Source organism: Cucurbita maxima, unplaced genomic scaffold (genome assembly GCF_002738345.1).
Source record: "Cucurbita maxima cultivar Rimu unplaced genomic scaffold, Cmax_1.0 Cma_Scf00045, whole genome shotgun sequence".
In the NCBI taxonomy this organism is placed as follows: domain Eukaryota; kingdom Viridiplantae; phylum Streptophyta; class Magnoliopsida; order Cucurbitales; family Cucurbitaceae; genus Cucurbita; species Cucurbita maxima.
This window is the reverse complement of record NW_019272061.1, coordinates 475,993-495,927: the sequence shown is the minus strand read 5'-3', so window position 1 is coordinate 495,927 and position 19,935 is coordinate 475,993. Positions and strand designations below refer to the sequence as shown.

The window sequence follows — 19,935 nt, the reverse complement described above, 5'->3', positions numbered from 1 at the left end:
ATTAAATGGGTGACTTAAATTAGACAATAATTTAATTATTTTTATATATTGATATTTATTATCTAAGCTACAATCAACTTTATCAAATAATTTAGAAAAGATAATTAATATAAAAAATGTTCATTATTAATAATTGAAAGATTAAAAACAAAATTCACTATTCTTTTAAAATTAAAAAAAAAAAAAAAAAATCACAAATTGACAATTAGACATCAGAAAGAGCGAGTCTTCGCCTCCTTCACCGGTAATTGCGGTCACCACTCTTCAAAAAACCGATCCTAAATTTCTCAATCTACACCTGTCCGCACTAATGTAAAACCCTGAATCTGTCGCACGTGACTACCCATACGCTTTGGCTCTCATCGTAATTCTGCTCTTATTGCAGGGGCTTTTTCGGTATTTCGCAGGCTCGAAGTAATACGCGCGATTTCGTTGCGGCATTCTCGTCGATTCGATCTCGGCCGTTCATCGTTATCCCTAAATCCGCAATCCCGAAACCCTAGCTTCCGCTATTTCTACCATTTCGATGGTTTTTCAAACTTCCAATTTCGCCTTCACCTCCTCTTTATATATATATATATATATATTCCGGACACCAACCCAGCCCCTTCAAGTTCCCTGCCGGAGGTTTTACTTTATTCCCTGTCCAATTCTCTAATTTTATACAAGAATTTCAGGAAGAAGAAGATACAAGACACAGCTCTCTTAATTCTTCTTTTCTTCGTTTTTCCCTATCTCAGCCGGTAATTTCTGTTCCAAGGTTTTGAATCCGGGGTTTTCAACTTCATCCTAGTTTCTTCATTTGTGGGTTTTCTTTTCTAGGGCTGAATTTGTGTTTCGGTCGGTACCTCATCATTTCTTTTTTGTTCGGCCCTTTTCTGTAATATGGAGAGGTTGTCGGCGGTGGCTTCAGCTGCTTCTTCACTGCCGGAGAGGACGACGATGGCCTCGGCGACGTCTGGGTATGTGAGCTGGTATGAGGATTTCATCTCTAGTCATAAAGGGAGAAGAGAAGTTCGTTATTATCTGAAGCGCAGCGATGGGAGCTTAGATCTGGCCGTCGTGGGGAAGGAGAAGAGCCTAAGGCATATGTCTTATCACTATGCTTTGCAGAATCGGTTCCTTAATTCAGTGGGGCTGTTTTTATCGCGCACGAAGCTCAAGTCTCGCAGAGAGGTCGTTGAGTGGCTAAGCTCTGTTGTTTCTGGTACTACCGCGTCTCTCTGTTTTTTTTTTCTCTCCGGAATTTCCATTTCTGGGTTCCTAAATTTCTTCTCTTCTCCTCGACCTATTTTATTTTTATTTTTTTCGTTTTCATTTTTTCCCTGAAAAAAATTTAGTGAGGGGTTTGTGGTTTTTGGAGGGCGTTTCTTCAGATCTGGGTAATCTGGAATGAATTTTTTGAAGTGTTTGTCTATTTATTCGTTTTCGACCATCAATTTTGTTATCTTTATCCCCTTTTCGTTGACGGATCTTGTTTTGTCGCTTCCTCCCGCTGTATTACAGCAAAAGGTTGCTGAGAAAACGAGAGAGATCTTGGGTGAAGATTGCCTTTTCTAGAACGAAATAGAGGGTCAATTCATTGTGGGTTATCATGAACCGCTCTTCATTTCATCTTGTCGAATGGCTCGGTGTTTGGAAGAGGGAAATTTTGTGCTTTCTTATCCTCCAATTTTCCGATCTATTTCGATCTTGACGTGGTTGGGCCATAGGCGACATGTTCGTCTTCGCTTTTGTTTCACGTCGTTCTTCTGGGCTCTGTTGAATCCTCTAAGGGTTTCTCCTTTGGGGTTTTCATTACTCACCCACTTCTTAAATCCCCAGTAAGGATTCTGTCTGTGTCTGTGTTCATTTTTTGTCGAATTTTTCCTCTGAATAAGTGTTAGGATCCAGAGGGAACTGCGTTTGACAAGCCGACCTGTATTCATATCTCCTAAAAATCACTCTTTCGATTGTTTCTCTAGGCCTCATCGAATCTCATATGCTTTTCTCGCCTCTCCTGTTTTTCCTTTCTCACTTGGCTGCTTCTTCTTCGTCATACCATTAGTTATTTCTTCCTTGGATTTCTGGTGTTCGTGATTTTGTGAACTGACAGTTATCTGGGCTGCAGGCGCACTTATTCAATTTTTAAAGGGCTGATTGAAGCACAGGAATGCTTTTGGCCTCATAAATATAGGTTAAGATCTTCCATGGCCAAAATTGTTATGCGGTTTTGATTTCAGATATTTTCCGTTTTCGTGATCTGGGTTTTCCCCAAAGATCAATTTGTTTTTGCTGGCTGGAAGATTTTAAATTCATGAGCACCATATTTCAAAGTTTTCCTATTTTGGATTCTAGTTCATTCATCTTCGTAGCTATTTTTCCTTCTTATTTCCCATTTTCATGTCTTTTATCATGTTTATTTTGATTACTTGACAACAAGGTGTTCTTAATTTGATCGATGCAATTACTTTTTTTTTCTAGATTCCCAACGTAAAACATCACAACCATCTGATCGAATAATGGGCAAAGAAGGTGCAGATGCCAGCCCATCGAACACAGAACCCTTGAAGGTAATGCTAAGTGTCTGTTTGTTTTATCCACCAGTTGATGGTTCAGTGTTATATCCACTTGTGTATGTTCTGGTTTCCAAGTATTTGAAAATTGGCTAGTCATTTAGGATTCTGCAGCCGCAAAGCTTGCAAGTTCTGAATGGGCCATTGGATCTGTTCAAGTATACTAAAACAGGAGTAAAGATTAATTGAGCACCCTTATGTTGATGTAATTATCATATAACAGTTCTTTCCTTCTCATCTACTGATTTATTGTTTGGTTTTTAAACTTTATCCTGACTGGTAGTCTCCTGTTCAGGATGTTCAACCATTAAGATTGGGTCAATATACAAGAGATTTTTCATGGATAGGATGTCCTTGGACATGTAAGCGTAAGCGCAGGCATTATCCATCTTTCAATCGGAATGGCATTAAGATCTCAGTAAGTATTTCTGCTTGTTTGTTCTCTTACCAGCACCGATTCTTTCTGAACAGTTAGTGAAGGAAGTAATTAAGTTTTTGTTCATTTGTGTCTTGTATTAATCTTGCATTTTTTCTCATGATGTTCCAGGTTCATGACTTTGTATATGTCTTGGCTGAGGAAGGCAAGCGTCTTGTTGCGTACTTGGAGGATATGTATGAGGACTGTAGAAGCAACAGGATGGTTGTGGTACGGTGGTTTCACAAAATTGATGAGGTTGATATTGATTTGCCACACAATTTTAATGACAGAGAGATTTTCTTTTCTCTTTGTCTTCAAGATCTCAGTATTGAATGCATAGATGGGTTGGCGACTGTTCTTAGTCCCCACCATTTTCAGAAGTTCCAGAACGAGGCGAAAATTACTCAATTGGAGCCATATGTATGTGTGAAGCAATTTGATAATGATGATATCAAACCCTTCGATATTACACAGGTTAAAGGCTATTGGAAGCAAGAGATACTCAGATACATGTATGCTCTTTCTTCTTCAAAAGCTCAAGGTCACCCTCAACACTTAGAAGATGACATAAGTGCTGAGATGAGACCTCGAAAGAGGCATCGGCGATTGAATAATGAGGACCCTCTAAATAATGAGAAGAGACAGCCGGTTAATGTGTCTCCTTCTCTTGATGTGCACAGTTCAAGCCATAACTTGGTTGGTTTTAAACGCAGTGATATTATCTTCAGTCCAAAAGGGGGCTGTGCTTCTAAAACTTTTATAGGTAAAGAGTTGAAGAACAACTCTTCTACAAGTCAGTTAACTTTTGGATCGGAGATTGAAGTTCTCTCACAAGATAGCGGCATTAGAGGGTGTTGGTTCAGAGCTTCAATAATCAAGAAGCGCAGAGACAAGGTCAAGGTGCAATATTGCGATCTTCAGGATGCCAGTGATGAATCAAACAAGCTTGTGGTATGTGTTCTTTTGGGTGATTATATCTATTTGTGGTCTTTTGACTAAATTATAAAATGAACTAGATTAAATGGTCGATGCTTGTTTTTATATTGATTTATTTGAATACGCAGGAATGGCTTTCAGCATCTAGAGTTGCAGGCCCTGATCAATTGGGTCTACGCTTCAATGGAAGACTAGTTATTCGTCCATATCCTGGTAAGGGTACCGAAGGCTTCGCGGTTTATAATGTTGGGACAATTGTTGATGTATGGTGGCATGATGGTTGGTGGGAAGGAATTGTTGTTCAGAAGGAATGTGAAGACAAGTTGCGAGTTTACTTACCAGGTATGTATTTAGTGCAATGCGTGTTGTTTCAAAAGGAAGTCCTGATTTAAGACTAATATTCATTTCAATATACCTTCAGGTGAAAAGAAAGAAGCGGTTTTTGGCACAGCAGACTTGAGGCATTCTCAAGAATGGTTTGGAAACCGGTGGATGCAAATGCAGGAACGGCCAGATATTGCAACCTCCATTCCATCTCGAGGTGCGAATGAAGACCTCCCTGATAAGGTGTCTTCTGAAGGCAAGTTGGCATTGTTGACCCGAGTTGAGATTTGTGATAGCAAAGCAGCACGGGAAGGACGAAGTCAAACAAGTGAGCCTCGAGCGAACTCGAATGCTGATAAGGCTAGAGAAGTGTGCATGGTACGAGATCTGTTGAAGGACGGTTCACTTGCGAAATTGCGGTGGACAGGATCGAAAAAGAGAAGCCAACCCAGCAGCAGCAGCAGTAGCAACGCATTTGGGAAGCGTGTTGAAGATGCAAGTAAATCCTTTCCTTCCCCATTAGCTTGTTTGAGTGGTTGTGATAGATTTACGATGGGAAGCTCCATGAAAGTTGTAGATCACGATAACTGTAAGTACCTGGGGGAGTCTATGTTCACCACATCGGTTGTGCCTCCTCTCTCAAGCTTGGTAATGTCAAGATGATGATGATGATGATGATGATGATGATTGGGATTGTTTTTTGGTTATTGCTTTTGTTCTAATCATTTCTTTGACAAGTTAAATTTATTTTAGTGTTTTGTTATAGTGGCGGTGCATCTATTGGATGCTTTCTTTTGTATTCTGGGGTAGGCTTAGAAATGTTAACCGTAGGGGGAGACCTGTTGCCCTTCAATCTTGATCTGAATGTATATGTATTATATATATTATTATATGAAATGAAATGATAGTGCCTAATGGAGCCCTTTGTCGGAAACTACTCTCCCTTTCATGTTGTCTAGGCATCAAAGTTTCGACTGTTAAGAGCAAAAGATTTGTAGAGATTCATATCATAGCTGTGCAATATGGCACAGTTCAATTCGACCAAGCATTTTCGTCTCAGTTCTGTTGGTGTTCGAATTTGTTGGTCTTTGGATGGATGGGGATGGGGATGGGGACAGGCTCTGTGAAGGTGAGGCCAATACAAATCCATTTGTTGACAAAAAGGTCAAAAGGAAGATGAACAAAAACACATTGAATAAATGAAAGGCGGCCGTAGAAAATGCGAATTGCAATTGCGCAGCCATTTTTGAACCCTTCACTTTTTCTTCATCATTACGTTTCAATGATTCAGACTTCCACCTTGCACTCATACCACAGTGCCCACAGCGGGAGCCCAAACCAACCCAATTCATATGATAGGGATTGAACTGAATTAGATTAATATTTTGGGAGCTGGTTTAATTTTTCCATACTTGTATTAACTCTATTTAGTTTCGAGTTTTGAGTTAGTCCAAAAACATCTTTCAATCCAACTCAATTTCAATCCAACTCAATTCGGACCATGTACCTTACCTATGCTCCCTCCTCTTAACCTTCCAAATTATTTTGTATAACATTCTACACATTTTCAATTTTAATTTGACTAAATTTGATGTGACACTTCTCTCCCGCACCGCTCTCTCATTAATGGTAGCTGATAAGCTACCGATTGCATCAGCGTTGGTGGATTGAAGCGCGGTCAGTAATTGTTGCTGGCGATGGTCGTCAGGGTCCACTCTCTCGCTCCATCAAAGCTCTGTTGGCAGCACTAAACCGCGGGTAAGTAAGTTTCTGTCTTACCATTTATTCGCCTTCACACCAATTGTCCACGTCTTTTCACCCAACTTCGAGTCAGACCGGAAGTTGGTTGTTAGGTCATCCTCTACCTCATCATTCGCTTTCCTTCCTCTACTCTCACCTTCCTCACCTCTCCCTCACCCTCCATTGCTTTCACAAGGCTGCCAACCTCATTGCTTTTGTTGGGATTTGGGTATATTACAATTCGACTTAGGACATGAATTTCTGTCTCTTTAGTGTCACGTCATGCTCGTCCAAAGCGTGTTACCCATGACCGCATGCTCATAACAAGTCAAACCCTTTATATCTTTTCATGTTCTAGTGTTTTACTTTCGTATTTATAGGAAGTATGATGTTTCGGAAAAATCATATCTAGATCTACCGAACATTAAATGCCTCAAAAATGTATTATAGGGGATATGACTAGTTGTCAACTTCTCCCTACCAATAGTTATATACAGTGAGCCGTTGTTGTTACTCTCTTACTTGCATATATAACGTCTCTTTCAAAATCTCTCTTTCGAAAATCTCTCTATGCCCTCGTTTTCTAAAACATTCTTCTTAAACCCAGGCCAGAGACTCGAGCATACGTCGCTTGGCCGTAGGCGATGTAAGAACGAATTGGCTTAGCTCACTTGTCGTTGGAAAGAGAGTGCCGCACAATCACAAGTCCGCTGCCATCAAGAGTGCGATTGTGACAAGTGGTATCTGAGCTTTGTTAGCTCCGTGACATAGCAAAGACCGAAATCATGTCAACGACAAAGTCGACACCCAAATCATAAGCCGACCGACTTACTTTAATAGCAAATAAGTCCCTGACACCATTCGCTTCTTGGAAGCACGGGTGACAGAATTGAATGGAAAAGTCGTAGAAATCGACGCAATGAGCAATCGCATGGATGGGTTGCCAATCACATATCTAATGTTTCGAGTGGCCTCGCTCGAAGAAAGAGTTGCTACTACAAGCAGCTCAAGACCTGCTGGTAGCCCTAATAGCTTTGTCGCGCACGAGGGAGGTGACGAAGAGTTCAACGTGCTACAAAATATCATGATGAGTTTGTTTAATGAATTAGCTGATGAATTTAGAACAACGATCGATGCCATCCAAGAAAAGATGGTCGACATGAACACCCGAATTGAGGTGACCATGAAAGCTGTGGAGAATGTCATGGCTGGGCAAACTCATACAGGATTCAACAAACTGAAGTTCCTAGACCTCAGACCCTTCAATGGGAACCGGGACACCAAAGAGTTGGAGAACTTCATCTTTGATGTCGAATAGTACTTTAAAGCCACAACGGCTTGTACCGACGACATAAAAGTGACAGTAGCATCAATGTATCTCATAGACGATGCAAAACTTTGGTGACGTACGAAGGTGCAAGACATCGAGAATGGATTGTGCACCATCGACTCGTGGAAAGACCTCAAGAGAGAGTTGAGGGACCAATTCTTCCCCGAAAACGTAGAACAAGCAATGGAAAAACTAATAACCCTAAAATAAAATGGAAGCATAAGGAACTATGTCAGACAGTTCTTGACCCTGCTACTAGATATCAGGGGCACGTTAGAGAAAGACAAGGTATTTTTCTTTATAAATGGGTTACAACCGTGGACCAAAACAAAAATACACGAGAAAAAGGTTCAAAACCTAGCTACCACAATTGCCAGCTCCGAGAGACTCCTAGACTTTGGGAACGAAGCGAGTTTCCAAAGAACAACAACACAGGCCTCAAACATTGTGGGCAAAACATATAAACCGCTAGGTCATCAAAATGAAGGCCCCAATAGGCCAAACAAAAGTAATGACAAACTAAGTGGGTGGACAGATAGACCTCTTCAGAATAACCAAGCGGGGACATCTCAAGGACCTTACCCTCAAAAGAACTACCCGACGACACCTTTACAATGCCTGTTGTGTAAAAGCCCCCACAAACTGTTCTATTCTCATTGGGCCTCTCTCAGTGCACTCCAAGTGTCCATTCAAGAGAGCAACGACACAGAAGTCGAGACTACGCCAGACAGGAGGGAAGATCAAGACAACCCCCGAATGGGTGTGCTTAAATTCTTGTCAGCCCTCCAACGAAAGGTCGACCCAAAGGAGATAATAGAGAAAGGGCTCATGTTCGTAGATGCAACAATAAACTCCCGACCAAGCAAGAGTACCTTGATAGACTCAGGTGCGACCCACAACTTCATCGCCGACCAAGAAGCACGAAGATTGGGACTCACCATAGAAAAGAACCCCGAAAAAATGAAAGCTGTCAACTTTGAGGCCTTGCCTATTGTGGGAGTCTCCAAAAGAGTCCCCTTCAAATTAGAGGCCTGGATAGGAGAGATGAACCTTGTCGTGGTTTGCATGGACGACTTCGATGTGGTACTTGGGATGGACTTCCTCCTAGAACACAAAGTTATCCCAATGCCACTGGCGAAATACTTGGTGATTTCCGACCACAACCTCAGAGTAATACCTGCAAGCATCAAGCAACCAGATAATCTTAGAATGATCTTGACCATACAATTGAAAAGAGGACTCGCACGAGAGGATCCTACATTTATGGCTATACCCCTAATGGAAGAAATGACCACTGAGGAAACTATTCCAAGCGAAATCAAGGATGTACTAGACAGTTATGCTGAAATAATGCCAGAGAGCTTACCACAAACATTACCACCCCGTTGAGACATTGATCACAAAATTGAACTCCTCCCCGGGGTTAAACCCTCAATGAAGAACGCATACTGGATGGCTCCCCCTAAGCTAGTCGAATTGAGGAAACAACTAGATGAGTTGTTGGCGGCAGGATTCATCTGCCCGACAAAGGCACCATACGGAGCCCCCGTACTATTTCAGAAAAAGAAGGATGAGACGTTGCGTCTGAGCATAAATTCTAGGGCCTTAAACAAGGTGACCGTATGCAACAAATACCCACTGCCGATAATATCCGACTTGTTTGACCAACTTCACGGGGCCAAATACTTCATGAAGTTGGACTTACGATCAAGGTACTACCAAGTACGTATCGCCAAAGGGGACAAGCCCAAGACAACGTGTGTAACAAGATATGAGGCCTTTGAGTTCTTGGTAATGCCCTTTGGCTTGACAAATGCCCCAGCTACGTTTTGCACGTTAATGAACTAAGTTTTCTACGAATACTTGGATCAGTTCGTCGTAGTATACCTCGACAACATAGTTGTATATTGCACAACCCTAGAGGAACACAAGGTGCACCAGAAACTAGTGTTTGACAAGCTGCGACAGAACCAGTTGTATGACAAGAAAGAAAAATGTGCCTTCGCATAAACATGTATCAACTTCCTTGGACATGTCATCAGTTGTGGACAGATCGGTATGGATAGCGATAAGATAAAATCTATCCAAGAGTGTAAAATCCCTACTTCCATATCCGATGTGCGATCCTTCCTAGGATTGGCAAACTACTATAGGCGGTTTGTCGAAGGGTTTTCACGACGAGTCACCCCATTAACAGAACTCCTGAAGAAAGACTACCCTTGGTTGTGGTCAAATGAATGTCAAATGACCTTTGAAGATCTGAAGGCAACCATGATGAGGGGTTCTGTCCTAGAATTAGTAGATGTTACTAAACCATTTGAAATAGAGATAGATGCTTTCGACTTTGCCCTAGGTGGTGTCCTTATTCAAGAAGGCCACCCCATCGCTTATGAAAGTCGAAAACTCAATGATGCTGAAAGGAGGTACACTATCTACGAAAAAGAAATGTTGGCTATGGTCCATTGCCTACGAGTCTGGAGACAGTACCTCTTGGAATCACAAGTCGTAGTGAAGACGGATAACAGTGCCATTTGCCACTTCTTCGATCAACCGAAATTGATGGCAAAACAAGCTCGGTGGCAGGAGTCGTTGGCTAAATTCGACTTCAAATTTGAACACAAAGCTGGAAAGAGTAACCAAGCAGCCGACGCGCTGAGTCGAGGACTAACATGCGGCCCTGTGCATGTTAGCCGATATTCACTCAAGTAAGAATAATGGATCGATGTGCGACATCATCAAAAAAACATTTACATAAAGACCCATCGGCCAAAGCCATCGTTGAACTAGCCAAAGCTGGGAAGACATGACAGTTTTGGGTCGAGGGAGACCTTCTAATAATAAAGGGAAATAGATTATACGTTCCAAGAACAAGAGAACTGAGAAAGAAGCTCATTCAGAAATGTCACAATATTTTATGAGTCAGGCACCCTGGGTGGCAACAAGCATATGCCTTAATAAAAAAGGGGTACTTCTGGCCAAATATGCGGGACGACATCATGCAGTACACCAAGACGTACCTCATCTGCCAACAGGACAAGGTCGAGAAAGCCAAAGTCTCTGGACTCTTGGAATCTCTACCCGTGCCAACAAGGCCTTGGAAAAGTGTCTCTGGACTTCATAACACACCTTCTAAGAGTTGGGGAATATGACACCATCTTGGTTATCGTAGATTGATTCTCGAAATACACAACGTTCGTTCCCACCCCCAAATTATGCTCAGCCGAACTAACAGCCAACTATTTTTCAAACACATTGTAAAGTTATGGGGCATTCCGTCGAGCATCATCAACGATAGGGATGGTAGATTCATTGGAACATTCTGGACCGAGTTATTCGCCTTCTTGGGAACGACTTTAAACATTTCCTCGAGTTATCATCCTCAAACTGATGGACAGACAGAACGGTTCAACTGCTTACTCGAAGAATACTTACGTCACTTCGTCGACGCTTGCCAGAAGAACTGGATACAACTTCTAGATGTCACCCAATTCTGTTTCAATTGTCAAACGAGTTTGTTTACGGGAAAGAGCCCCTTCAAAATTGTAAGTGGAGGACAGCTGGCCTTGCCCCATATTATTGATCATTCTTATGTAGGAAAAAACCCTCAAGCTCAAAACTTCACCAGAGAATTGAAACAGACAACAGATATAGCCCGGACATATTTGATGAAAGCTTCCAAGCATATGAAGAAGTGGGCAGACAAGACGCGTCGCCCTCTCCAATTCCGAGCAGGAGACCAAGTCCTCATCAAGTTGAGACTAGAACAAATCAGGTTCCGCAACCGAAAGGACCAGAGACTAGTTCGAAAATATGAAGGTCTGGTTGAAGTCCCTAAAAAGATCGTGGCTACTTCCTACAGAGTTGCGTTACCCACATGGATGAAAATCCACCCAGTAATTCATGTGAACAACTTGAAGCCCTATCACCCTGACCTAGACGACAACCAACGAAATGTAATCATTAGACCGAGCATCGATCTGAAACAAAGAGACACCAAAGAAATAGAGGAGATCCTAGCCGACAGGGTTAGGAAGATAGGAAGACCTGTACGGAAAGATTCACGAATTCCTTGTCAAATGGAAGAATCTCCCTACGGAGGAAACCAACTGGGAACTCGCCGAAGATCTGGACTCCGCCGCCATCCACATCGCCAGGTTTGAAAGTAGTCGGTTGATAGAGATGTCAACCAATTGGGTGGGGGAGGATGTCACGGTCATGCTCGTCCAAGGCGTGTTGCCCATGACCGGGTGCCCATGACAAGTCAAACCCTTTATGTCTTTCCATGTTCTAGTGTTTATTTTTGTATTTCTAGGAAGTATGACGTTTTGGAAAAATCATGTCTAGGCCTACCAGACATGTAATGCCTAGGATGTACTATAGGGGGAAATGACTAGTTGTCAACTTCTCCCTACCAATAGTTATATACTGTGAGCCGTTGTTGTTACTCTCTTGCTTGCATATATAACGTCTCTTTCAAAATCTCTCTTTCGAAAATCTCTCTCAGCCCTCGTTTTCTAAAACCTTCTTCTTAAATCAAGGCCAGAGGCTCGAGCATACGTCGCTTGGCCGTAGGCGACGTAAGAACGAATTGGCTTAGCTCACTTGTCGTTGAAAAGTGAGTGTCGCACAACCGAAAGTCCGCTGTCATCAAGAGTGCGATTGTGACATTTAGCTTCCAATTCCTTCATCAAAAGCCTCCCTTTTGCCACCACGAACCTAAACGAACCCATTTGAATCAAAATGACTAGAGTGTAGAGGGAAAATTTTGAATTCTCCTGTCGGGTCACTTTTAACTTTAGAGGTATTTTTGAAAGTTTCTATATGAATGTATAGGAACTGGTTCGAGTTTAATTGGTTGAGTGTTAACTCCCAATTTCAGCCAAACTCAAGTGCTTAAAAACTCGATAAAGAAAAGCTTGTATCTCGTGTTTGGTTGCTCTTCACTCCCAATTTCTTGTTCCAAATCACTATCTCAAGTCTCTTATTTATAGCTAAAACTTCCACCAACATTACCAACATTACCAACATCAACTTTCAAATTCAATGGTTATATAGATTTGTGGTAGTCTCATCATAGGTAATACCCAAGTTGGGTATTCAGGTAACGTGGACAATTGGATTGCCAAAAATTTGATAAAATCTTGGGTGGGCCAAATTTAGGTATAATCTTCCTTTACAAATTTCATAACCTCAGAGCTATTTTTGGGAGAAAACAATGACGCTATTCTTACAACTTCTTTCCAATCTCACTTCCGCCCACCTGATCCACACGTGTCTGTCTCCTTAACCTCGCTCAACCTACATGGATTGAGTGGTCTTAGGCCTGACCAAACCACCAAACCGTATGGGTCGATCTTTATAACTCATTTGATCCACATGAGTCAGTTGGCTTGATCGTCCAACATGGCTCGGTCTCCATGGTCTCGCGCAATTAACATAGGTCAACTTGTATTCAGCTCAAGAGACCCATGGGAACAAGCCTTCTTTACCTTGGTTGATCCACACGAGTTGTGTCGTTAGCTTGATTGACCCATGTTGGTTGACCTTCTTAGCTTTGGTTAATCCGCATGTCGCCTGTATGTGGTCTAGCCTACCCACATAGGTGGACCTATCCGGCCTCTCTCAGCCTTCTTCCATTTCTATGGATCAACCCCCTAATAATATATACCTATATGATTTTTTCCCCTAATAATGAGTTGATTTATACTTCTTGATTTAATTAAGTACATCAATATTTTATATTGGGTTTGCAAGCTGTAAAGATTGGTTGGTGGGCGCTATTAAAAAAAAGTGGGTTTATAGAAATTTCTCAAGTATAACCATAGCTACCACAATTCTATTTTTACCAATTATTATTTCATGGCTAGAGCTGAGTTTGTGAAGTGTTCTTAGAAATTCCAAGTATATTTTCAATTAAAAACAATCATATAATGTTTACTTATTACCCTCCATTCCTCTGTAGGTTCAAGATTTATCTAAATATCTAAAATTGAAAATTATTATAATTAGAAAATTTAAAACATGGTCGTATATAGTATCTTTGTCAACCTTAAGGAGTAACGAAGAAAATACATGTGAAATATAGCTAAAAGAGAACCAAATATGTTATAATTTCAAAAAATAATTAAGAAATATATAAATTGCACCAAAAAATAGAACAATAATTTTAATTTTTTTTTCTACCTTCGAGTTATACCTCAATAATGTCGAGTATCTAACTTATATTACTCTTTAAAACTTCTTTTATAAACATTAATATTTGATTAAATTATAAATAGTTTATCATTCTTATTGTTTTAAAAGTTAAATGTTTCAACATTATTTATTAAATAGAAAATTTTAAAATGTGAGACGAAAAGGTTTTTTCATATTATTAATACATTTATCTAAATTAATTTAAAAAATATAATATTGAGTCCAGGTCATTTTTATCCAATATTTTAATGATTTTTTTTTAATCAAAAGAGGTTTTAAAATGTGAAAGGTCAAATGTACTATCTCAACAGATTTGACAAAATTTAGGTTATTTATTTATCATTATTTTTTAATTTTTTAGTAGTTTTATTTAAATTGTTATCATTAGTTAGCGCATCATTAAAAAAATCAGTAAATTTGAATTAACTCCTCACAGGTCGATGTTGTATTTGAGACAAATTCTAATTTTTGTTTTTATCTATTTCTTCTTTCTCGACCTGATCTAATATTTCCTTAGGTTCGTCATTAACTTACGACCAGTATAACGGAGGGCCGGGTGACATAGCTTATTTTCCTTTCTTTTCTTTTTCATATATTAGGGTAATTCAGGTGGAAAATCGAGTTCCGTATTGGATGAAATTTAGTCTTTCAAACTTTTTGATCTCACAATTTTAATAGCTATGTGGTCGCCCGCTATATGGACAGTTGCTCATGGTTAAATTTTCCTTCAAACTATTTCTAAGAGTAACAAGATCACATTTTCTATACATATACATGTATATATATTAAGGCTTAACTAATGAATGGGAAGCGTGTGAAGCACAAACATAATTTAATTAAATTGTTATTGACTATTTGTGGGGTGATGGAGCAAGATGTCAAATCATTAGTCAACAAATTTAGGGTTTTGCGTCTTTGAAATGAGTTTTATTGTTTATTTGAGGAACAAAGAAGAAATAATGGTGAAATTTCCCAACCAAACAAACAATATATCTGTGCGTGTGGTACACTCCCTGGGACCAAACCGAAGCTTCTTCCCTTTACAAATAGATTCTCTTGCAATTTGTTTCCATACCCCATTCCTATTACAACTCATTAATCTTACCCTTTAAATCAAATTTAATAATTACTAAAGTTTTCATTTCATTCAAAGAAATCTCAAGTAGCTCAAGTAGAACAAATATAATAGTATTCTATGGACGGTTTTGTAACATCTTCTCAATTGGTGTTAATCTGCAAGTATTTCCAACAAAAAGTTGTGGTCAAGTATCAAAGCAAGGTTGATGTAGGTTGTCTTGTCTCTTGAAATTCTAAGTATTCTCTATGGTTGCAGCTCTATCTGATCTTCTGCATTAAAAACGATTTCGTAAGATTATTTGTGTGCAGTTTTTTTTTGCGTCGTGAGTAGTCTGTGACTTTGCAAGTTTTGTGTTAGAAAAAACTTGTTTGGTATTATGAGATATAACTAACACGATATGTGATTTCTAAATTGTTTGAGGAATCAAGAAACTCAACAACAACAACTATAACACGTTGGCAACATGCATGATGTCTTATTTACAAGGACAAGACCTTTGAGAGGTCGTTGGCTGGAGTGAAACTACACCGTTAGATGATGATTTTAATGGCGATTTGCGAAAATGGAGAATCAAAGCAGACAAAACAATATTTTACTTGGAAACCACAATCGGAGAAGAGATGTTTGAACACATTTGGGATGACAAGACACCAAAAGAAGCATGAGACACGCTCGTGATGTTTTTTCTCAAAGAAGAACGATACGAGACTACAGCTTCTGGAGAATGAGCTATTATCAATTTCTGGAAGATTACTGTACTAGACCCAAAATCCGTCATTAGAGAAACTCGAATGAAGAGGATCATTATCCACGGATTGTGACTAGAATATAGAAGTTTTGTTATTACTGTACAAGAAAGCCTACTCAACCATCACTTGTAAAGTTTAAAAATTTGCTAGCCAGCAAAGAAGCCATGACTAAGTAAATGGGAGGCATCACGCTAAAGAGTGAAGAATAAGCGCTCTACAAAAGTAAAAGTCAAAGCAACAATAAGCCACCTAGATACAAAAATGGTGACAAAGAATGAAGTCACCAAGGAACTGCACAACCTTGGAGAGCTTAGAAGAATGTCAACAAGAGTTCTTAAGAGAAGAGATTTGATGGTATTTGAAGATATTTGCTACAATTGCGGGAAGAAAGGCCACATGTCCAGAGATTGTTGGTTCAAGACAAATTTTGTCGAAAGCATTGTGGCAACCTCCAAAGAGGAGATGAAGGATGAATGAGATGCAGAGATACTATGTACCATAGAAAAAGACGAGCTAGCACTCATAGTAATGATGAGAGAGCATATCAGTTACGAGGATGAGTGGATCATTGATATAGGATGTTCAAACCACACGATTGATGATCAAAGTGGCGCAATGGAAGTAGGGTGACCATTGGAGAAGGAATGATATGATAAGGAATCAGTACAAGGGGAGTAGGATTCAAATTACCTTGTTGATCGAATATCTCAAGACAAGAATATTGTTTGAGATTCGAATCATTCCACAAGAAAGATCGATCATGTGTAGCTTGAATGATTCTTGTTGATCAAATATCTCAAGACAAGAACACTTGTCTGAGATTCGAATCACTCCACAAGAAAGATTGATCATGTCAAGCTTGAATGACTCTACATGCAACTTAAACTACATAGAATTGAAAAGAAACTTAATCACTGGCTAAAGAAAGCACAATTGCTCCTTTTACTATATTTTCCAGTCTCTTACAAATACAACATACATGCCTTTATACAGCCTCAAAATGAAACTATCAAAGGCATTCCAAAAGTTGTAACATTCATACTTAATGGTCATAATTAACCATTATGTAATTGTAACCTAAAGTAAATAAAAAGTCCTAAAATATATTAATGAATTACAATAACTCTAAATTGTAATCTGCCCAAAGTTTATAACATGAAACTTTATTTTTCTTCAATGTGGCATGAATTGAAATATCTTTTGATAATTTCAACAATATGTTCTTCACATTTTCATCGAAGTATATTGTAGGATTGATGTCTCTTGGTTCATATCAAGGAAGTATTACTAGACTTGAACAATATTAAAAAAATTCTAGCACAGAAGATGGGAGAGCAAACAGTACACATTTGGTTAAGTATTGATGTGCCTAAAGATCCAAGTGACACTAATGTTGGTGAGCAAGAAGTGACTCAATCAAGTGAATTCAATAAAAAGAAAATGACAACTCAACAACTTAGATGGTAAAAAACAATCCAAAAACAAAATCCAAAGTATGTAAATGCAACTATTATAGAAGACAAAGTTAAAGAGCTAGAGACATATGAAGAAGCATCACAAAATACAGCTTGACAGTAGGCAATGGAGGAAGATATTATAGCATTGGAGCAAAATCAAAACTTGGAAACTAGTGCCAAGAACCCATCTCTTGCAAGTGAGTTTACAAAATAAAGCTTGTTCCAGATGGATTAATTGCGAGATACGAGACTCGACTCATAGCTCGAGGGCTCTCTCAACAATATAGACTAGACTATGATGAAATGTTTAGTCTAGTGGTGAAGATTACTATCATATAAGTCCCACCGGCATTTACTGTAAGTAAAGATTGAAAACTATGGCAAATGGATATGAAAAATGCTTACTTACATGAAGAGTTTGAATGGGAGATCTACATGAGCCAATCGAAGGAATTTAAGAATGTAGTTGGAGTCATGAGTCAATACATGTAAAGTCCGAAGAAACCTCATTTGGATGCGGGTTAATGGATCTTGAGATATGTCAAAGGTACAATCAATTATGGTCTTTTGTACAACGAAACGAATACTACAAGCTAGCTAGATATTGTGATGCTAACTATGTAGGATATCACAATATCCGAGGATCAAGCACCCAGTGTGTGTTCAAGCTCGGTTCAAAAATAATTTCTTGGTTTAGCAAAAGGCAATCAATAGTTTCATTGTCAACTATAGAAGTAAAGTAGAGAGTAGCGATTGAAGCAACTCAAGAAATTATGGGATTGAATTGCTCTAGAAAGTTGAGTATACGATACCTCTTCATTGCGACAACCAATATGTAGCTTGTCTAGTAGAAAATCTAATGTTTCATGCGAGTACAAAGCATGAGGAGATGGACCGTCAATTTATTAGAGACAAAGTCTTGAATAAAGAATCCAGATGACCAAGTGTTTACAAGAGGGTTGAATTCTAATAAATATGAGGGCTTCCATGGTCAACTCAACATGATGAGCAGAATGAAGACCAGTGGTGACGTGGAGTGTTAAAATATCGTCACTAGCCTAGGGTCCAACCCAATAATAGTGTGAGACCATATATATATTTTAGGAATAAATATGTAGCTCATATCATAAATATCATTTACAAATAGTCTGAAGTAGAACGAAGTAAAGTAGTATTATACCAGAGTAGATTAGTGTTAATAGAGAGGGTTAGTGTTTGACCCAAACAATTATGTTCATACCTTCTCATATATAGTAGTCGGTTATTAGAAGCGTGTTCAAACAGAAACCTTCGTCGATAAGAAACACGCATAAAAGCAAACCCAGCGCCACGCGCTTCATCCTTTTCTCACTGCCTTCCACTCTGAATTACAGCATACATAATAAACCCATTACCCCTTCAAACCTCCCAAAAACATTCAACCCATTTGGCCATGGGAAGAACACTCGACGCTCTTCTCGGAAGGAATTTCAGAGCCTCCAAATTCCGCCCTCTTCTCAACCTCGCCGTCTCTCGTCTTGCCATTCTCACCAACCAACGCCGACTGAGGCGCACTCAAGCTCAATCCGATGTTCTCCAGCTCCTCCAACTCCACCACCAACAGCGCGCCCTTCTTCGAGTTCGTTTCTCTCTTTCCCTCCCCTTTTCATGTTTTGCTTCACTCATTTTTTTAATTTTTGTTGATTTCTTCTTTCTTGTTTTGATAGGTGGAGCAAGTGATCAAGGACCAGAATGCCTTGGATGCGTATGTTTTGATGGAAGGGTACCTCAATCTCTTGATTGAAAGGACCTCCCTCCTCGAACAAGAAAGGTTTAATCTCTTGATTAAAGATTCCTTGTTTTGTTTTAGATGGACGATTTTAGTGGGTTTGATTTCATTTGATTTGTTGGTGTTGAATGCAGAGAATGCCCTGAGGAATTGAAAGAGGCGATTGCAGGGTTGCTATTTGCTGCTTCCAGATGTGGGGATTTCCCTGAACTTCATGAGATAAAATCAGTTTTGACAACTCATTTCGGAAAGGAATTTACTGCTCGTGCAGTTGAATTACGCAACAACTGTGGAGTCAATCATTTGGTGAGTTTGTATTCAATTGTTGATTTTATATGCTCTGTTTCCTTATTCATCTTCTACTCTGTTTTCTGTAGTTAATGCAAAAACTTTCGACAAGGCAGCCCAATTTGGAGAGTAGAATGGATTTGCTCAAAACCATTGCTTCCGAGAATGGAATTACTTTGCAACTCGACGAAACTCCTCTTTCCAATGAGGTATGCAACTTAAGCCTCACTATTATTATTATTTAAATGAAAATTGTAATTTTGTTTCTAATCATCACGTGAAAAACAGGCCAGAAACTCGAGACAAAACCAATCGGAGCCACATGGCGGAGTGGGAGAGAATCTGAAATTGTCCACTGAAGTCCCATCTGGATCGAAACAAAAGTACAAAGATGTGGCGGATGCAGCACAGGCCGCTTTCGAATCGGCAGCTCAAGCAGCAGCTGCGGCCAGAGCTGCCATGGAGCTCTCCCGCTCTGAATCACAAGACCCTGATGGTCCAAGCAGCCCGGGCCCTGGGTCTGCAACTAGTTCATACGACAAACAAGAGCAAAAGAAATCCAATGTCGAAGCCAAACCCAAATTGGAAATTGAATATGAATATGGGAGAGAAGAAGAAGGCAGCAAAATCAGACCAAAACCAGAAGTAAAGAATTCAATGTGTGGTTGTTCTTCGAACAGAGAGTTGTTTGTTAAAGAAAACAGAGAGATGGATGAACAGAGAGCTTCAAATATTGAAATTGGGGAGGAGATGGAAGCCAATTTAGAGAAGACAGCGATAACTGAGAAACCAAGCTTTCGTTTAAATCTGGAGAAGAAGCCAATTTCAGTGAGAACAAGAAGAGTGCGTGGGTACTGATGAACACATATGTATGGATTTTGGTTTGGATAGACAGGGGAAGTGTGTAATTATGTGGTTTTATTGGGAATTTTGGCATGGGAAATTCAACATTTTTGTTTGTTTTACATCGTATATTCACAGGATTTTTTTTTTTTTTTTTTTTTTGGGAATCCCAATTATTAAATTAAGTAAACTGTTTAATTGTTTGTTTCGTGGTCTTAAAATTCCTATGGATTTGCAAAGTCAATATTTGGTCA

At 39.5% G+C, this 19,935-nt stretch overlaps 2 protein-coding genes across 4 annotated transcripts; both read left to right on the top strand.

Moving 5' to 3' along the window:
• The first annotated feature begins 516 nt into the window (after window positions 1-516).
• LOC111470443 lies at window positions 517-5,162 on the top strand. Of its 3 annotated transcripts, none has more exons than XM_023115989.1 (7): window positions 517-743; window positions 823-1,207; window positions 2,464-2,552; window positions 2,851-2,973; window positions 3,103-3,924; window positions 4,038-4,251; window positions 4,331-5,162. In XM_023115989.1, the coding sequence occupies exons 2-7, from the start codon at window positions 886-888 to the stop codon at window positions 4,894-4,896; spliced, it is 2,136 nt and encodes a 711-aa protein (XP_022971757.1). In that variant the 5' UTR covers window positions 517-743; window positions 823-885; the 3' UTR covers window positions 4,897-5,162. The 3 variants fall into 3 exon arrangements, with proteins under 3 accessions (XP_022971757.1, XP_022971755.1, XP_022971758.1); XM_023115990.1 differs by lacking the exon at window positions 517-743 and adding an exon at window positions 2,111-2,176 and having other exon boundaries at window positions 1,071-1,207; XM_023115987.1 differs by having other exon boundaries at window positions 517-1,207.
• A 12,962-nt stretch (window positions 5,163-18,124) lies between these two features.
• Window positions 18,125-19,935, top strand: LOC111470447. Its single transcript, XM_023115994.1, has 5 exons — window positions 18,125-18,400; window positions 18,489-18,592; window positions 18,685-18,856; window positions 18,928-19,047; window positions 19,127-19,935. Exons 1-5 carry the CDS (start codon window positions 18,215-18,217, stop codon window positions 19,694-19,696), a joined length of 1,152 nt encoding a protein of 383 aa, XP_022971762.1. The 5' UTR covers window positions 18,125-18,214; the 3' UTR covers window positions 19,697-19,935.